The sequence below is a fragment of the Hemiscyllium ocellatum genome, chromosome 8, assembly GCF_020745735.1.
Source record: "Hemiscyllium ocellatum isolate sHemOce1 chromosome 8, sHemOce1.pat.X.cur, whole genome shotgun sequence".
Lineage (NCBI taxonomy): Eukaryota > Metazoa > Chordata > Chondrichthyes > Orectolobiformes > Hemiscylliidae > Hemiscyllium > Hemiscyllium ocellatum.
This window is the reverse complement of record NC_083408.1, coordinates 54,003,044-54,021,583: the sequence shown is the minus strand read 5'-3', so window position 1 is coordinate 54,021,583 and position 18,540 is coordinate 54,003,044. Positions and strand designations below refer to the sequence as shown.

At 38.8% G+C, this 18,540-nt stretch overlaps 1 protein-coding gene across 4 annotated transcripts in view; it reads right to left on the bottom strand.

The window, feature by feature from the left end:
* Positions 1-1,388: 1,388 nt before the first annotated feature.
* nubpl (nucleotide binding protein-like) overlaps positions 1,389-18,540 on the bottom strand; it is a 37,896-nt gene continuing 20,744 nt past the window's right edge. Inside the window, exons 8-12 of one of the 4 annotated variants that reach the window (XM_060829043.1) lie at positions 16,528-16,613; positions 14,712-14,832; positions 14,473-14,555; positions 10,256-10,423; positions 1,389-1,506 (exon numbers count right to left, since the gene is read on the bottom strand). In XM_060829043.1, coding sequence (XP_060685026.1) covers positions 10,292-10,423; positions 14,473-14,555; positions 14,712-14,832; positions 16,528-16,613 — 422 coding nt within the window. In that variant the 3' untranslated portion in view covers positions 1,389-1,506; positions 10,256-10,291. Of the gene's footprint in view, positions 1,507-8,669; positions 8,891-10,255; positions 10,424-10,675; positions 12,893-14,472; positions 14,556-14,711; positions 14,833-16,527; positions 16,614-18,540 lie in introns of those variants that run through there. The other 3 variants (XM_060829041.1, XM_060829044.1, XM_060829045.1) reach the window with 3 other exon arrangements.

Below are 18,540 nucleotides of genomic sequence, written 5' to 3'. Positions count from 1 at the left end.
ATAAATAATAAAATGATAGATTCATTGTTCATTTCATTATTAGACAGTATTTGTGAGACTTAGACAGACACATTTACAGCCCCAGAAAGGTTAATGGGGTTTTATAAAATACTTTACATCTTCCTAAACAGAATTTCCTACCTACAAGAGAGGCATTAGTAGACTTACATAAAAAAAAGTATTCGACTGAGTTACAATAATAATGTTTTAGTCGATCCATAACATTAATCCACTCTTACTGAACAAGTAATTGGGCTAAAATTCTTAGCTAATCATTTAACATTCATTCATTTAATGGATAATCAGCAATGATGAATCAAGACAGAACCGATTTATCTAACCTTTACACAGCATTATCAATAAAATTAATGTGCAGTTGAATAACTCAGCTTTATCTTTATGAATATTAAAAAAGTGAAAGAAGCAGTCTCTTTTAAACTTATATCAAAATTCAAGAGCTTTTAAATGTTTGATTCTTTATAAAGTAATTGTCCTTTGATACTTTGACAATATGCAACTTTTTACACCTTTTCTTGCCAGATTAGCCTACCACATCTATGCCATCCTTCTTGTTCAGGTGTGAGAGATCACCTATCTTGTAGAAGGCATGAGAAGGTTAATCCAGTCCTCCCCCCCAACTGACTGTGAAAATTTGCACTTGGGAGCCTATTTTGTTGAATTTTAATGGACAGTAACAATGTTTATTCAATTATGTTAAAAATCGTACAACACCAGGTCAGAGTCCAACAGGTTTATTTGGAAGTACAACCTTTCAGAGTGCTGTTCCTTCATCAGGTAGTTACTGACGCAAGGTCTTAGGACACAGAATTTATAGTAAATGGATCCCTGATGTTCGATTGTGTCACCGTGGCATGAGACTGGCTGACAGGCATTAGCAAAAATGCAGGCAGCATGTCAGCAGGAATACTGTCATCGTGAACTATTTTCATTGTCCTTGATGTTTTTGCAATCTTAGTGTCCGACGTCAGCACAGACTACTGTATTGCTGTGAGATCCTACAAACACATTTGTATCTGGAGAGATGATCTATAGGTAGTATGGGTAAAGCACCTAGCTGAGCTTATATGACAATATGCATTGTCACGACTCACTTTGGTACTTGGATGGAAATCCAGCCCTGCTATTCATTGAATCATCAAAAAAATTAAATTTTAAAACAAGTACACAAAATCTTGAAAAAACATAATTTTCAGACCAATGTTGATAGAAAGCACAGACCAGGTTTCTGTACTTAAGAGGAAATCTATTTATTACAGATTAAATTCTAGCTCATGTAAACAAATAAACTAAATTAAGGAAACTGAACAAATTGAAACTCTAAATCCGTTAAGTGCACACATTCAAAACATGGAAAAAAAACATGGATGGAAGGAAAAGTGGGAAAGCAATTCCATGGTCTTTGTTCACAAATTCTCTTGTGTTGATTCTTGCTGATTTGAAGGTTTCTTCTCAATCTTCATTCTTCTCAATGTTCCTATTGGTTTGCTGGAGGAACAGAATGGTTGTTTCACTTATGAAAGGTCCCATAACATATTTAATTCAAAGTCAACCTGCAGAATTCTCTTTAGGGGACCTTTGTCATCGATCATTGCTCCCTGGTCCTCAAACTAATCAACTTCACATGTATATAATCGTTAGGGTCCAGTTCATCTGCATTTTGTTGCAACCCACAGACAAGGTTTACAATAGGTATCCAATTCCTTATTTTCAAAGCATGCAGTTATCCTTGCAAACCCCTGGGTTTTTTACATTTCAGTCCATAGTTTTGAAAAGCACAAAAATAAAAAGATATGATCCTTAGATGCCTCCACCTTAAGAATATGAAAAGCCCTTTCAAAAATGCATTTTGTTTGCAAAACACAGGATGTACAACTAATAAAACTAAAGATTTATCTACTCATTCTTCCTTCTCTATAGGCAACATCATACAATCTTAGCAAAACATTTCACTTATTGCAACAATTTACATTTCAGACAATGCACCAATTATCCTGTTCAGGAATATGAATATTTCTTACATCAAACAGTCAAAACAAATTCCATCTAAGTAGTCTCACACTCCCATTTTTTAAAACATTCTTTAATGAAGCCAAGTGGATTATGATCAGTATAAATGTGTTTCCTTTTCTTCCTGTTGGATATACATTTCAAAATATTGAAGAGCTAACAACCATCTGAAAGTCTCTATTTCCACATTGGAATGCTTTGATACATACCACCCTATTCCATTTCCTGTTTAACTATGGGACCACCCCTTATGCCACTACAGGGATAACTCCAGCAGCTGAGCTAATTGGGAGAAGAATCTCCTCCAAGTTAAATCTGATCTACCCAGACCTGGAGGAATGGAGTAAGGCCTTGGCGTGCCCATTTGCCACCGGGCATGGGATCCCCAGTGGAGGGCCCTCTACGCGCGAGTCCACCCCCTTTCTCTCGGGGATGTGGGGTGGAGGGTGCTGCATGCAGCAGTCCCCTGCAATTGCAGATTGCGGTGGTTCACGGACTCCCAGCCCAACTGCTTGTTCTGTGGCACTGTGGAGTCCGTGGACCATGTGTATATTGGGTGTGGGCGTTTGCATTCCCTCTTTGATTTTCTCAAAAACCTTCTCTTCTGCTTCTGGTTGCACTTCAGTCCCACGCTCCTGATCTTCGGGCACCAGGTACGGAGGAGGGAGAGCAGGTCTAAAGACCTCCTCGTGGGTCTGCTCCTGGGCCTGGCCAAACTGGCCATAAACAGGTCCAGGCAGCGGGCCGTGGAGGGGGTCATTAGGGCTGACTGCCTGCCCCTCTTCCGCGGTTATGTTTGAGCCCGGCTGTCCTTGGAGAAGGAGCACACGGTGTCCACCAACACCCTGGAGTTGTTCAGGGAGACGTGGGCGCCGCAGGGAGTGCAGTGCATCATTTCCCCCTCCAACTCTATTTTGATTTAGTCCCTGCCCTCCCATTCTCTGTTTTGAACACACAGCATTGCCCTTTGATGTGAAGGGCAGTGCTTGTCACAGGCCACTCGGGTGTTTCCTTTCTTCCTGGTGGTGGAAATTAAATAAAGATTTGTACACTTTGTGTCTCTCACTGTGTAGAAAAAAAATTAACAAAGAAAAAAAAACAGGAGTTTTATCACACAGCATTGACTATGTGGTGCGCCGCCTGGCGACGTATTTTTTCCGCCAGATGCGTAACCTCAACTACGACACACAGCTGTTCGTCGACCGTGACGGTTTGGAGGTCGCCCTCAAGCTCTTTTACCAGGATCTGATCACTGTCTGGAACATGGTTGAATCGCGCCACGCCTACCATCCAGCAGGAGTAGCGCCTGTCGTCAGGGAGCCATTGCTCAGGAATCTGCACCTCCGTGCTCGAGGGTTTGAGTGGCTGTCGGAGGGGAGGGCCGTGGCGGCGAGGGTGACCAGGGTCGGGGATGTGCTGGGTGCCTGGGCTGGACGTTGCTGCAAGACATAGCGAGCAGGGCAGCGGTAGATGTCCGGTACGTGGCCACCGCCATCCGACGCCTTAAAACGGCGGTGCTCGGACCCGACGTAGTGCCCCAGTTGGAGGATGCTCAGGTGTGCAGTGGGATCCCGTCCGCACTCACCCCAGCCCAGACGGAATTTCACATTGGCCCCAAGGTCCCGTACTTCCCGCGGGAGCCTGTGCGCCACAACCTGAGCCACCTCCGGAATTTTGATTTTGTTCCTTTCAAGGACGTAAAATGGCGGGCGCTGTATCGACCGCTGCTGCACACCATCCACCTCTTCTCCCTCATCCACCGTCCGGACACGCCTTGGCATGCCCATTTGCCACCGGGTGGTGGGGATCCCCAGTGGAGGGCTCTCTACGCGGGAGTCCTCCCCCTTTCTCTCGGGGATCTGGGGTGGAGGGTGCTGCACGCAGCAGTCCCCTGCAACCGCAGATTGCGGTGGTTCACGGACTCCCAGCCCAACTGCTTGTTCAGTGGTGCTGTGGAGTCCGTGGACCATGTGTATATTGGGTGTGGGCGTTTGCACTCCCACTTTGATTTTCTGAAAAACCTTCTCCTCTGCTTTTGGTTGCACTTCAGTCCCATGCTCCTGATCTTCGGGCACCCGGTACGGAGGGAGAGCAAGTCTGAAGACCTCCTCGTGAGTCTGCTCCTGGGCTTGGCCAAACTGGCCATAAACAGGTCCAGGCAGCGGGCCATGGAGGGGATCGTGACGGCCGAACTGCCTGCCCCTCTTCCGCGGTTACGTTTGAGCCCGGCTGTCCTTGGAGAAGGAGCACGTGGTGTCCACCAACACGCTGGAGTTGTTCAGGGAGAGGTGGGTGCCGCAGGGAGTGGAGTGCATCATTTCCCCCTCCAACTCTATTTTGATTTAGCCCCTGCCCTCCCCTTCACTGTTTGATCACACAGCATTGCACTTTGATGCGAAGGGCACTGCTTGTCACTGGCCACGCGGGTGTTTTCCTATCTTCCTGGTGGTGGAAATTGAATAAAGATTCGTGCACTTTGTGTCTCTCACAATGTTTCACAACTGCACACACACACACACATCATGGGTGCTGGGGAAAAAAATAAGCACGACCGCATTTAGGCAGTAGTGTGGGGGTTTACAAAAAAGGAAAAAAAAAGAAAAAAGGAGTGTCAGAAATAAAAATAAACAGGATTATCAGCCCGAGTGTCTCTGGAGAAGGAGCACGCAGTGTCCACCAACACCCTGGAGTTGTTCAGGGAGAGGTGGGTACCACAGGGAGTGGAGTGCAGTGCATTATTTCCCCCTCCAACTCTATTTTGATTTAATCCCTACCCTCCCCCTCACTGTTTGATCACACAGCATTGCCCTTTGATATGAAGGGCACTGCTTGTCACTGGCCACGCAGGGGTTTCCTTTCTTCCTGGTGGTGGAAAACGAATAAAGATTTGTGCACCTTGTGTCTTTCACTGTTTCTCACACCTGCACACACACACACACACACACGAAAAAAAAATAAACAGGAGTGTCAGACATTCTGATACTGAGAGCTAGCTCTGAGGGAGCTAGACCATTGTCAAAGACTTCCCATCTGTAAACAAAGGGCAACTTGGCGATGGATATTGATCTTATTTCAGCTTTAAGTGTCTTTTTTGAATAAGAAGTCTTGTTTTTTAATCTTTCCATCAGGTGTTTGCCCAATAGCAAATGTAAGACATTTGGTGATAACAAAAGCAATGTAAAAATCTCATGTTTTCTGATACCAGATTAGACATTCAAAATTTAGGTGCATGCAATTGGGTCCTTAAATATATTTCATCTATTTGGGATAATTTTGCGAAACTGACACTTGAATCCAGCAGTATAGGATAGGAGATTTCCTCTTCAACCTTTTTAGGTAATTAAAACCTGTTCAGAACACCACTTGCTGGTTATCTGTTGATCCACTAAACATCTATATGATTAGATTAGATTAGATTACTTACAGTGTGGAAACAGGCCCACACAAGTCCACACCGACCCGCCACCCACCCATACCCCTACATTTACCCCCTACCTAACAATACGGGCAATTTAGCATGGCCAATTCTCCTGACCTGCACATCTTTGGACTGTGGGAGGAAACCAGAGCACCCGGTGGAAACCCACGCAGACACGGGGAGAACGTGCAAACTCCACACAGTCAGTCGCCTGAGTCGGGAATTGAACCCAGGTCGCTGGCGCTGTGAGGCAGCAGTGCTAACCACTGTGCCACCGTGCCGCCCCTATGATGAAATCTCTTTTCCATTATAGAATCATTCCAGCCTTCTTGAAGGTAAGTAGTTCCTGCCAGGTGCACATTTCAAGATTGAAACTCTCAGGGGAGGAAGAAAAACACTTTTTGGTCTATTCCTACTTTCAATACTTCAAAGATATGCCTCTTGGTCAAAGGGAAATAGTGGATGAAATATTATTTAGATTTTGTTTTAGAAAGCAGTTGATAAATTACTAAACTGCTTAAGAGGCCACAGTGTTCAATTTCAATATTAGCATGAATAGGGGATTAGCTAACTGATATTAGACAGCCAATTGAGATAAAGAGTCATTTTCAGAATGGAAACCTGCAACTAATGGACTGGAGGGCCATAATTATTTGCAATGTATATTAACAACTTGGATGAGGAGAATGAATGTACAATAGGTAAGTCCAGATTACACAAAAATAGGTGGGCAAATAATGAAGATGACACAGAGAATCTATAAAAGTATAGACTGGTTAAGTGAGTTGGCAAAAATGTAGCAGATGGAACAGTGTGGGAAAATGTTAGGTTCTTCTAGCCAAAATTAATAACCTAGGTGCTGAATATTATTTGAAAAGAAAAGACCACACTGTGGAACAGATTTGAGAGTTCTCATGTGTGAATCATAGGAATCTAGCAATCAAGTTCAGCAGGTGATAGGGAAGGGAAATAGACTGCAGTCCTTTATTTCAATGGGAATGGGGTTTATAAGTAGGGAGGGTTTGCTAAAATTGTAAAATGCTCTAGTCAGACCACAGCTGGAATACTGTGAACAGTCTAGGCCCTTTAACTAAAGAAAAATATACAGACATTGGAGGCAGTCCAGAGAGGTGCACTGGGCTCATCCCAGTATAGATGGACTGTCTTATGTGGAGAAGTTGACTAGATTGGATCTGTACTCATTGGAACTTAGAAGAATGAGAAGTGACCTCATTGAAACATACAAGATTCTTAGGAAACTTGAAGAGCAAATGTGGAGAAGTTGTGCTTCCTTGTGAGTGAACTTAGGACTAGTTATGACAGATGTGAGGGAATTTCTTCTGTCTGTGGCTAGTTAATCTGTGAAATTGTATTGACCACAAAATATTCATTAGTAACGGAATCAAAGGTTACAGGGAAAATGGAGTTGAAAATTATCAGATCAGCCATGATCTCATTGATTGGTAGTTAATTCAATGGGCTGAATGGCTTACTTCTCCTCCTACATATTATGGTCTTAGAAATAGGTACCTACTACAGTCATTTGTGGAACGTTCCATAAAGGTTAGCTAAAAGGAATAAAAGATTCACTAAGAACCTGATAACAAAAAAAAATACAGCAATCTCAAATTTGGTACAATTTTGGTTCTTATCATTTGGAATAAATTTGGTTTTTATATTTCAAATCATATTTTTGTTGTCTCTCATGCAATAGCAGAAAATATTTCCTGAAATGTGTTTCACAATGTTAATACACAGATGATATTTTCTAAGTGAGAAAATCTCTGGCAATTACAGAAGTATCTGCTTACAGGAGGAAAGCTACCAGTTTGCTACAACAGGAACCAGGGATGTAGCACAAGCAGTTTCTTCAAGTATGGAGAAAAAGGACATAACAAAGGGCAATACGGGTAAAAGCGCAATCCTAAAGTTGATTAAGATGACAACCAGAGAATAATATTAAATTACATGGGGATAACAAGCAGGGAACGTACATGAAAAAAATATCAGGGAATCTTCAAAGAAAGTAAATAGAAAAGCAATGAAACAATTAAGAATGAAAGACAAAGGAAATATTACATTATTCTAGAATTACAAACAAGAACAGCTAGATGAAACCCTTCGCAGGACTGAAATACGATAACTAGCAAATGAGTATTAATAAGTATCAATATTAAGCATCAAGACTCACAGGATGACCTACAAGTTACATAAATAATTTATCCAAGATGTTTTTAAAGGGCTCATACATTAGGGAGGGCAGAGGTAAAAGATTTGAGTGACAATATCCTGGATGAGGTGGAATTTGTGGAGCAAAGTGTGCTTCACAAGTGTTTTGGAAGGTTCATTCCTTGATGAGCCAGTAGTCAAAGGTCCTGTTGATGAACAAGAGATAGTGATTGAAGCTGAGCTCAGAATAGTTGTAGACCTGTAAAGTTAGTTAAATGACCATCTGAATTATGTATCCAATATTTCAAATTCAAATTCTGGTAGAAGCTGTAAGAGGTAATTTTAATGTATCTTGTATTAATCTGGTTAATTGTAAATCATACAGGATTTGTCCTGGACAATTCTGTGATCCTTTGAATTTAAGAGTAGAACTGGAGAAATGAATTTGAGCATGACCAGCATACAAACGTCTAATTAAGATTATACTGCTAAATAACAACTTACAATAAAATAACAAAAGAATCTAACCAGAGAACTGTGTTGACATCTCATTTATATCAACAAGTCTACTATAGTGTAAAGTTGCAAGGAGGCTAGGAAAATGAGAATAGATAACATATTTAATGGCCCCCTTTAAGCAAAAAGGAGTTAGGAAATCCGTAATGATTTGGAAGGAGTCAAGGGAAAACTTTTAAGGGTGGATAGAGATAAGTTAACAAAATTTATGCTGCTTTATAATGTCTGGAAGCACCAGACTGAGCAAGAACAATTTTGTGGCGAGTACAGTCTGTTCTGCAATAATACGTGTTTCTTCAATGTGAATTAGCTTTAACACGATTGAAGAATTGAGACTGTTATGTGTAGAACGTGAACTTTCCTTACCTGTATTGGCATTAACACGATTCTGGTCCCAATAGTTTAAATGGCACAGTTATTGCGCTATTCTCTTATAACACGAGGTTGCACGAGAATGGAATTATGGCGTTATATCAGAACTGACTGTATCTGGATCTTAGCAGGGACAAAGTTTCATTGAAGAAATAAATCTGGTGAGTAGAATCACAAATAGAACCTTTATTTCAAAATTCATTCACAAGTTGTGCATGTCATTGCCCTCAAGATGATGGCGAGCTGCCTTATTGAGCCACTGCAGTCCATGTGATGTAAGCACACAAAGAGTGCTGATAGGGAGGGAGTTTGACCCACAGAGAAGGAATGGCAATATTGTTCCAGGTCTGGATGGTGTGCAGTTTGACATCTGCTGTCCTTGTCCTTCTAGGTGATAAAAATCAACAGTTTGAAAGTTGCTGTTGAAGGAGCCTTAGTGAATTGTTGCAGATCATCTTGCAGATGGTATACATTACTACCATTGGACCACTGATGAAAGTAATGAACGTTTAAGGTGTTTTATTAGATGCCAATCAAGTGGACTGCTTTGACATGAATGCTGTAAAGCTTTTTGAGTGTTGTTGAAGTTGTATTCATTGTGCAATTGGAGAGTACTCCATCACACAGCTGCCTTGTACATGATGGACAGGTTATGAGTCAGATAAGTTACTTGCCACAGAATTCCTAGTTTCTGACTAACTGTTTAGCTACGTACTTAGATGGCCGATCCAGCTCAGTTTCTGTTCAATCACAACCCCCAGAATGTCGATAGTGGGTAATGGTAATGCCATTGCCATTGAATATAACAGGGGCAATACTTTGATTCTTTTAGGAAACTGTCATTGTCTTATGACACTTTTCATGAATGTCACTTTTCAATGATCAACTCAAACTTGTATATTATCCAGGTCTCATTGCATTTAAACACGGATTGCTTCAATATCTGAGTCATCATACATGGTGTTGAACATTGTGTAGTCATCAGCCACACCTCTGACTTTACAGGTGAAGGTGAGGGCATTGATAGGACAGCTGAAGATCATTTTACCTAGGACACTCCCCTGCAAATCTCCTGCAGAAACGTCTAAGGTTGAGATGATCGAGCATCAAGAAATGACCAAGATCTACAACGGGCTTATTCTCAGTCCTGTTGCAATAAACTAATGATATTGCTACCACTTTGACTTTCCTACCTTCAAACCAAAGCACCCTCAAAAGTTCAAAAGGTTATAAACTTAGCATAATCTTATTAGGATTTAAAAAAAACAAATTTTGTGCAATAAAATTCACACAAATATTGACAAGTTATTAAATTTCAGTTCTACTGAATACATGTTCAACACAGAATTACTGACACCATGTAATAATAAAAACTACCCACTCATTTCCGAGAATTTGTACAAATTTAGCACAGGTCATTTCTTCCAATGTCCACATACTGAAATCACATTTTGATTTGAAATTTAGGACAGTAGACATGACAGACTCCTAGCACAAGTTGGGGATTGAAACTTTCATTTTTTTGTTTTATGAATTTGTACTTCAAATAGAAAAAATGGCCACAGATTCATCCAGATAGAGCTAATGGCATTAGCTGGCTGACAGACTTTAGGCATGCATCTGCACATGCGCTGATATCACCTTTCTCTGTGGACAGTGACCACAGTGCATGCACAGATTTTCTACGCATATTGAATATTATTTAAAATACTTGCTTAGACACTTGGTCTAGTATCCCTCCTGGCTACTTACACCAATACTGTTTGTAGCAGGGTGCAGTTAGAAGTGCTAGTTGGTCCTTGGCACAGTTTTGTTCCAGGAACACTCATTTTGTGACAGGCAGCTGCTTCTCCATAGCTGGACAGTGGCATCACACTGCAATACCAATATCGTTGTGTGCGCACACACTTGTTGCTCCACCTGGTGGTGACATTCAAAACAAATGCAGCCAATGTTAAAATCAAAAAGATCTAGTTGGTGTAGGGTCTCTGTTCTAGGTGTTGCTTTGTGCTGATAGAATCAAGTAGTGCTAAGGAGTCAAAACAATTGTATATCCATATAATGGCAGGCGGTGGGGGAGGGGACGAGAAAGGGATTAAGTTTAATAAGTAAACTTTAATAAGTAAACACTTCAATCAATGAAGACAAAAATCATAAAAACTTCACAATGTATGTCAATTACTCAACAGCACAAATGTTTTACTGTAACATTTTGAATACAAGAGAGTACCATTTAGAAAGTCTTGACATACAACAGGTAACTTTCCAGACGGAGGGGGAAGCTCCAGGTTCAAATCACACTCCTGGATTTTAGAGAAGGAAGGTGTATTCAAAACAAGTTGAGAGTCAACTTCTACATGTTTTTTTGCATTCACTCACAGGATGTAGTGTCATTGCCTTAGCTAGCATCTATTGCTCCATCCCCAACTGCCCAAAAGACAGTTAAGAGACAGTGACATTGCTCCAAGTCTGGAGTCATATATCGGCCACACAAGGCAATGACAGGAGTCTCCTTCCCAGAAGGACATTCATGAACCGGGTGCGTTTTTCCTGACAATCAACAATGATTTCACAATGACCATCATCAATTCTCTTGAATCCAGATTTTTATTGAATTCAAATTCCACTAGCTGCCGTGGTAGCATGTGGAACCAGGGTCTCCATTACATGGTAGACACTATATTAATAGCCTGGTGCTATTATCACAAAGGTATCACCTCCTTTGCAAATATGGCACTGGCACGCACTAAGAGTGGGACTGATTTTTCATCTAACATATGATGGAAAAAAAAATGCTCATCTCCACCGTCAAGCTTCATACCTTCAGACCTACATGCATATTAAAGCATGTTGCCATAGCAACTCTGCCTCAAGGGGCCAATTGGGTGGACAGTAATGTGAATCAGATCATTAATGACCAATGTACCTTCCAAGCAGAGTAGCTCAGAGCATCAGTTCACACTGATTGGCCCACTGATGAATTAACTTCAGGTTTCAGATATCATGGACGTGTGCGCACAATGGACCTCCTATGTCCACATATCAAAAAGAAAATAGATAAATCATTGTGCACTAAGATTCATGCTTGAGGACTCTGTAAGACATTCTCAAGGGCTACTTTTTGCTTTCAACAGCTCCTTTCTCATTCTCACCAACCTCTCAATGAGATGATGCAATTACATCAAAACTTTGCTGTCTGTATTTGTGTGGAATAGTTTTAGCGTTTCCTTCTTTAGAAATATAGGAAAAACACAAGTACCAAAAGATGTTTTACATAAATTTTGAATTTTTAAACTTAAATATACAAATGATTTATTGATTATGATAAATATATCTTCCATACTGTTTTTAAAACAGTTCACACATTGGGATCAACCCATCTTGCCACATCATGCAAATATCCACTCCTTATTCTAGGAAAGTCAAATGACATTTTGTGAAAGGACATTGATAATCAGTTTAGTCGTAATATTTTTCTTGAATTACTTGATGTTATTGAGTATTTGTTCCCTTGATAGTTCAATAATGAGTGGCTTTGAGACATTTGGCGAGCTTTTAGTTTCAACTACCTGTGTCGTACCAACATGTATGACTTTAAAACATGACCATTTTCTAAAGAACTTCTGTTGAAAATTTGGATACTTGACCACAATTAAATTTAAACTCTTAAAAATACACAAGATTTTGTGCTTTATAGCTGGATGAATATCAATGGCATGTTGAAGATCTCCTACTTTTCAAAACTTTCCAATAAATGCTCTTGATAAAAAATTCGGAAGCAGTCCCTTCACCCCTCAAACACACAGTTAGGCCTGCTTTCCTCCCTACTATTGGAGGTCATTTTCCCCCATTTCTTCCTCCTCCACAACCACAATCACCACCCCAGTACTCAGCCCATCCTCTGTGCTCTCCCCCCCCCACCCATGCCTTTCAAAATACAACCTCGAATGGAGTGACTTTTCCCTGTTTGATTGCCCTATAAATTGCATTTTGGACAACTTCTGAACTTTTGGCCAAATTCTCCCACCTTTTCAAAATATTCTCAGCGCTACTCAGTATCTGTTTGTCTTGTATACTGTTGTATTGATACATAGAAGTTAATTGCAGTCAATAAACATCTCTCATTTCACATGACAAAGAGCAGTTAGTTTTCTTGATACCAAATATAAAATTAGATTTATGTCATTACGTTTTCTTTAGGTTATTATTTTTTACTCAAAACGTGTTCTGTTTTAGTAGCTGTTTTCAGAAGTCTTGAACTTGCCTACTTGAACAAAAAAAAAATTGGAAATGGATCTAAATGCCGTAGACCTAAACTTTTCCACTGCTCACACAAGGTGTTGGCAGTCTTTTTATCACCTCCGCAGCAAGTCTTAAGTAGGCCTTGGCCTGGAATACAAACAGAAAAGCCCACAAAAGGTAAGTTAATTGGTCGTGTTAGAAGTTTTTTTTAAAGTATAGATGCATATACCTTGTTCAAACAGCAAAAATAAAGTGCAGATTTTACATCATATACAATAATAGTCTTTGCCTTGTAGCCTTCCTAAAACTAAATTTTTTTGAAAATATTTGTTAGTTATCAGTTTTCTGCAGAAATACAGAAAACAGACAGACATGTTCTACAAAAACAGGTGTTTTAATAAATTAAACCCTTATTATAATAATTGCAGAGAAAGTGATAAAACTGTATCGGGCATTTTTGCACAGAGGAATAAACTGATACTCTACAGTATATCACTGCTCCTCTAAAATCTTAGGAGCATTCATGCTGTCCTAATTTTGCACATGTCTGTCTATCCTTAAGGATAGACATGATTCAACTTTATCCTAAAGACATAGCTGATTTAAATATAGCCTTACATTCATCCATATTTCTGTTCAGGTGAAAATGCTGCATTTTAAGTTATTGTCAGCATTACCATACTATGCCAGAACACATGGAAATATAACTTTTAAGATAAAACATGACTAATTCTGGCATGTTTAAAAGGTCTTAAATGCTTTTGCAATAAAAACTTAAGTACTTTTAATAATTTTCTTCATTTTCACATTGCCTGGAAAAGATTCCTTAATTAAAATCATTGTTACAGTAAAAAGTTGCAAGTGCCTGTTGGATAAGGATTCTATTCAAATCAGTGTTAGTCATTAATTTGGACTACTTGATCATTGGATGAATACTACATTTAATGTTAGCAACTTTTAAAAGTAAATTTTCATTATTTTCCTTTATTCCAGGTTTTACTACTTAATGTTTCAGATATCATTTGTTTTTGGAGCTTATTGATTCATGAAAAGACTTGGCCATTCAGTGGCAAAAGAATATTTAACCATACCTAGTCTTAGAATCCTGTCCCTCCCAGATGTAAAAACATTTTCTGAACCTATTTTGATTTGGTCATTAAAATGGGAACAAATGTAAATTATTTTAAGCATTTCAACATATCTTGAAAACTGAAAATTATTCCAATAAATTTGGAAAATATAAGGAAGTGTATAAAGTTCATCGAAAAGGAAAATTCAATCAAGTCTACTCCAAGCAATTGACAAGCAATCTTAGGAGCTTTAACTCATGAAGTTCAGAAACACAGACCATCTGAAGTGATCCAAATGCTGACCTGACTGGTATGAATTAATTCAGCATAACAATTCCACCTGGAGCCTTCCTGGTTTGTATAGCTCAGTATCATTGCAAGCCAGTGGGAAACTTAAAAAGATCAAAGCTGTTCCTGTATTTTCTTATAATTTTCCACATTTATGGAATTAGCTTTCAGTTTAAGATACATTGAAGTGCATGAAATAATTATCATGTTCTCTCTGAAATTTAGACAAGTAATGTGTTAGAATACGTTAAAGCACAATGCAGTCAACAAAGCATCAAATTATTTGTGGGCATCTCTTTGATCAAGAAATATAAATGAAAAGTAACTATTCTGCCATTAGTTAAAAAACAAAATCAAAATATAATGTACCTCTGAACTGTCTGGATGAGATATAACAATTGGTTGGCCTTTATCAGATGTTTCCCTTATCTTTAAGTGTAATGGAATATCACCTAGAAGACAGAAATCAGAGTAGTTTTTCTTGTTTCTGTTGTGGCTTGCCTACAAAAATGAACCTGCAGACATAACAAAGTTACATTGCATAGATGCAACAAAATATATGAACACTACATTTTCACTGTCAATTTCTGTTCAATTTTGATCTCTACCTAGGACATCTAATGCAAGTTTTGCTGCCAACGCCCTTGCTCCATCAGCTCCAAAGATATGACTCTCATATTTGCACTTGGGACACTGGAAGACACTCATGTTTTGTACAATACCGAGAACCTATCAAAAGAAAGAATTGATTGGACAGAAGCATTAAAAAAAATGTATTTCAAAGCAAAAAAAAATTGTTTGAAGCACAGTTGTCAGTCTCTGCATTATGATTTGACACTAGAAATAGGCATATGCTAATGAACTGTTAATCAGCGGTGAAAAGTACACTTTTAATCATGATAATAACAATTTCTCCAAAATTAGAACTTTGTGTCCTTGACCACTCAGATTACATAGATCTCTATTCATAGCAAATAGAGATTTCTGTTACACTTCCATGTGGATCTATTGTTGTCAATTCCACTTGGAATTAATCAAAATGCTTTGTCACAGTTTTCCAGTTGTATTCTAGGTAATATCCTTCTTGGAAGAGCCATTTCCTCTAATTAACAATTATTATTACTGTGAACACCAAATGCTGCAGTTTAAAAATCCATAGTGAATTCAGATTTACATTTTTTAAAAATGTCAGATTCTAAAGACAGGTTACTTCATAGACAGTGCAACCACTGCCAATCAGGATAATAGAAAAAAACTGTTTTGGGGTCAAGTTCAGCTGGGACTAATGGAATGATGGACTGACATGTTTTGTTGTTGGGTGTTCACCAAGTATGGATAGAAGCCAAGACACCTAATATATTTACAAATGATGCAGATAGATTTTGAGAGACTGAAGATGTTAAGCAGCATGGAGAGAGAGCAGGAGGCAGAAGATCAGCCATCTCAGAGTTCCACAACATTTCACCATTCAGCGAATATACATTACATATCTCTTCTTGGTCAGCTCATGTACACTCTTCTAATAGCCTCCTTGCATCTCTTTCGCAATTTATTTCCTCATCGACACCTTCCATGTCATTTACATATCCATTGCATTTTGCCAACACGAACAATACAATTTATACCTCTGCTTTCTTGTAATCAGCCAAACCTCCATCCATGCCAATATATTACCTTCTACACAATGAGCTTTTATTTTCTATAATTATTTTTGATGTAGCATTAAATACCTTTTAGAGATGAATAAGTTGACTGCACAATGTAAATACATGCTGCCAAGACATAAATATTAGCTCAAAGTAATCTTTAATATGTTTAATCTCTTACTAGGGAATACATAGTGAATTCAGTACAAAATGTTACACCAGTGATTAAAATAAAAGATTTCACTGATACAAGACTTTTCATGGAGAAAAGGCCAGGAAATGGCACTAGGAACATTGCTTATTCAGACAGAGCTAGTGCAGATACAAGGACCAAATGGCTTCCTCATGTGCAGTAACAATTCTCTGGATGAAGTGAGGACTGCAGATGTGGAGGTCAAAGTCAAAAAGTGTGGTGCTGGAAAAGTACAGCCAGCAGGAGAGTTGACGTTTCGAGCATAAGCTCTTCATCAGGAATGGGAGGTTGGGGGTGCAAAGGGAGTGGAGACTTAAATGGGAGGGGGTGTGGGGGAAGAAGATAGATAGCTAGGAATGTGATAACTCAATTTGCATCAAAAAAAATCTTTCTAAACATTCAAGATGTAAACAAGTTATTGTTAAACTAGAGAAGATGCAAATTTCTGCTAGCCAACTCTGAATTCTTCAAATTTTTATTACTGCAGGAAAACCACAGCATTGTTTGCAGCATGAGCAGATTACAATTTAGTCTTATCCACATTTCATTTTAAATCAATACAAACAATACACTATTTATACTTACAGGAACATTAACTTTACGAAACATTTCTGTTGCTCTTTGTGCATCCAACAAAGCAATGTCTTGGGGAGTAGAAACAATAACTGCACCTAAAAGGAAAAAAAGTGTCATAAATTCCAATTCCAGTACCATCATTTGAGCTATGATAAAAGTATTTTTGCAAGCAAAGTCAAAGAGTGATGAACTAAAAAGCATGTATTCCACATTATGCCAATGAAATACTTTTTAAATTAGCCCTTGCAATTAAACTGAAAATTAAGGCTAATTGATTTATATTACTTTAAAAAAGTGATCTGATACTGTACTTCACCTATTTTCTCTCAACTTTTATCTCACTCCCTTCTCCTGCACATTCTATCTTTTGCACGACTTCCCCTTTGCTACATATTCCCTTTTCCTCAATTTCTCCCCACTTTTTGATATGCTTTATCTCCATTTCTACTTCATTTCCTTGACTTCTGCAACTTGTCTTCTTTCAAAAGTGAAGAGATTACAACTTCAAAACATCATAATTGGATTGGGAAGGCATACGACATGTTGAATTCAACATATAAAATTAATGAGGTTATAAATTTTAAAATTTAAAGCAGTTTTCTTGGAGGTATTTGTACAAAATTCTTAAAAGGCAGGAAAAAAACGACCCTGGGCTTTATAAATAGAAGTATAGATCACAAAATCCAGAACTTGCAAAAAAAACCCCTTGCCTGACCACTGCACAGTGAGAAGGACATGAATAGTTTGGACATTGTACAGAAGTGATCACTAGATTGGTAACAAGGATAAGAATATATGGATAGACTGGAGAAGATGGGATTATCCTCCTGAGAACACAGTGGCTAAGGGGAGATAATATATTTAAAATCTTGAAGTAATTTAATGGAGGAAATGGAGATAAACTATATTTAATGATAGAAAATCTATTAATTTCAGGGTGAAACCTATTTGTTCCTCTGGAAAGGTAATGGAAGAAACATCCCAACACTTATTCCCTGAGAAAACCACGTCTGCTAAGACTCCAAAGGCAACTGTGCGCAATTTGACCACATGCACCAAACATTACAGCAGCAAAGTTTGGAACATGCTTCGCCTCGTCCTTCTTGCCATCAGGAATAATGACAAGAAAGTGACTTTTCTTCTTTTAAAAGTGAACCTCTACAGAAGGAAATCCATTTGTTTCCACCCCCACTCTTGCCTTTCCTGAACAGCTTGTGCATAGGTGTGCATAAATGCATGGTGTGATTGTGTGTTTTAGATTATTTGGAGGGATGAACATACTTACTTCCAAATAACTGAACGTTAACCTGTTATCGCATCTTCATTGATTATGCTCAGTTGTGACAAATAAATAAATAAATAAATAAATAAATAAATAATTGTATTTATTAAAGAAATTGGATTGATAGCTCTTTTATTAACACCTGATGCAGAGAAGGTATTTATTTAAAACATCTTGGTCACCAGGCAACACATTTTCATTTGCGCTATGACCTGGGTGCAAGTGATGCTGAAAGTGTACTCCTCTAGCTACTTCCATAACAGTATTGAACTCATTGATCAGAAGGAAAAATGTATGTCAATGACATATTATTCCCCTAAATGGGAGGACAGAGGTGCACATTGCTGGAGAAGTGGAGTGATCTCCTCCATAAATTGTCAGCATTTCATATTTTTCTGCCACGTGCAAGACTAATTAATGTACAGGCTAAACCGGATATCAACAGTACAATTTTGAAACTACTTTTGTTTCCTTATGAGGTGACAATCAATCAATTATTATAATGGCAGGACTAGAATAATTTAAAACAAGTAGAATTGATTCTAACAATAAAAATATGATTCATAAAGAACTTTCACACATCCACATTTCTCAAAATACTTTCTGAACTGAAATGGCAATTCCACTACAGAGCCAAAGAACAAAATGAAAAGTGCCCATAAACCACAATGGTTTCAGTGGCCCACAAACACATTCCAAATGCAATGGAGGATCTTGTTAAAATTTGGCTTCTAAATTAG